We start from the raw sequence: 1,984 nt of genomic DNA on the forward strand, positions 1-1,984 counted from the left end.
GACGCCTTTGTCGCGTTGGTTTATTTTTGATTTATTTGCTGACTTCTGTTTCCCCTACAGCTCAAGGAACGCAATGGAAGCAGGTAAGCTTTTATTCCCCTGGCGTCGGGTCGCTAACCCTCCCCGTCGCCAGTATTCCTCTCTTACGGGCGCGTCGTAGGTTATTTTTCGAATTTTGGGTATCTGACTGATGAATTTCTTCTACTTCTATAGTCGCCAGGCTCTTAAGAAATATGTCCATAACAACAACAAAATCACCGTTACCTCCCAGAGCGCATTTGATGCCCAGTTCAACCGCGCCGTCAAGTCTGGTGTCGAAAAGGGCGAGTTCACTCAACCAAAGGGTTTGTTTCCCCTCCTCCCCCCCCCCCCCCTCCCGGCCCCCAAATTCCCTCGCCACCTTCTTTGCAACCCCCTCCACATCATCCGTCGCGTCACTACGCCGTCGCATCAGAGATCCATTCAATCTCTCCCGTCAATATTCAAGTCGCGTCTTGCGCGCTCAATCGTCAACAAAAAAGCTAACGCGTCCATCAACCAGGTCCATCTGGTCCCCTGAAGCTCGCAAAGAAGGAAGCTACCAAGCCCGCCACTAAACCAGCTGCTAAGAAGGCCGCGAAGCCTGCTGCCGCCAAAAAGGCTGCTCCCAAGGCTGCCACCACCAAGGCTACTACCACCAAGAAAGCTGCTCCCAAGAAGACCGCTGCTGCTAAGCCAAAGGCCAACGTTGCCAAGCCACGCAAGACCACAACCGTACGTTTTTATACATCCACCATGTTGTCCCATCATCAGTTGTGTCTTCGAAATCTGCTAACACTTTTCATCAACCAACAGGCGCCGGCAGTTGTTGAGCCAACCAAGGTCCTAGGCAAGACCAAGTCTGGACGCGTCACAAAGACTACCGCAAAGTCCACACCAAAGAAAGCTGGTGCGACGAAGAAGACGACAACGACGAAGAAGGCCACACCGAAGAAGGCAGCTGCATGAGCGTGGCTTTTTTGTTTTCTTCGTGCTTTTTTCTATGACGGTTTTTTCTTCTGCTAAAGGACTCCCCGGGCTCTCATTATATCTTTGTTGTTTTTCTCTCGTTTGGTTTCCTCGGGCGCAATTAGCTCTAGGGTTGTGACCTTTACGTACGGTACGGAATGACTATCGTGCATCCAAGTTAGCAGTGGATCTGTTCTGTTCTCGTTTTTTAAATATGGTACGAAATGGCGTCTGGTAGGGAATATGGGAAATGGATGGGTTTGCTTTTGTGTTTCGAGTGCTGATTTCTTCGTTCTTTTGTGCGTGCTGTACGTGATGTGTGAGTGGATGTATAACCTTTATGTTAATCTTTTTGCGATGGGTATATTTCCCGTCGTGCAAAATTATTCTTGAGTGTCTGTTGTTGCTGTTTGTAGGGATATGGCCTTTTTTTTTTTAATTAAGTTTTTTTTTTTTTTTTTTTTTTTTTTTTTTTTAATTTTCTTTTTTATATATCGTATGGTTTGGTGGTTTATTTTACGCTGATCGAGTCTTTCTATGACTTTTCGCTGGTCAGGTTGGGATCGGGAGTGAATATTCGTATTTCTTGTCTTGGTTCTTGCTCGTATAGTTATCATGGATGTTATCGGTTTTGAGTTTGTGATTGGATTTTTGTTTAACGATGTACCACTGGGCTTTCGGTGGGTCCTATAGGTTAGGGTTGAGAATACCTACGCAAGGAATGGCCGTGGACTCTCTTTTTAAATGTAGGGGTTTGAAATGCGAATCCATTGGATGGTGGATGGGTTCGAGGAAGGGTTGATGGGGGATTTAATGTCTATTTTACATATCAATGAGAATGAACTGGCCTTGTTTTAAATTGCGTCCAGGGATATGTATATCCCTGTTCATGAAGAGGCAAGTTACTTGGAAGTAACGACTAATTTTATTTGGTTGGTTGACGATTTATGAGTGGCTGAAGGGAGGTGGAAAAGGGGGGGATGGATGCAGATAAAGT

General features: G+C 45.9%; 1 protein-coding gene across 1 annotated transcript in view; it reads left to right on the top strand.

Annotated features, from left to right (window-relative positions):
- The window catches only part of PAAG_12131 (hypothetical protein), a gene marked incomplete at both ends in the record, with an annotated part of 1,647 nt that extends 660 nt beyond the window's left edge, over positions 1-987 (top strand). Inside the window, 4 exons of the mRNA XM_015847659.1 lie at positions 61-83; positions 214-344; positions 542-753; positions 835-987. Of these exons, the coding sequence (XP_015702734.1) occupies positions 61-83; positions 214-344; positions 542-753; positions 835-987 (519 nt within the window). The remainder of the gene's footprint in view (positions 1-60; positions 84-213; positions 345-541; positions 754-834) is intronic.
- Positions 988-1,984: the final 997 nt, after the last annotated feature.

Source organism: Paracoccidioides lutzii, assembly GCF_000150705.2.
Source record: "Paracoccidioides lutzii Pb01 unplaced genomic scaffold supercont2.16, whole genome shotgun sequence".
Taxonomy (NCBI): Eukaryota; Fungi; Ascomycota; class Eurotiomycetes; order Onygenales; family Ajellomycetaceae; genus Paracoccidioides; species Paracoccidioides lutzii.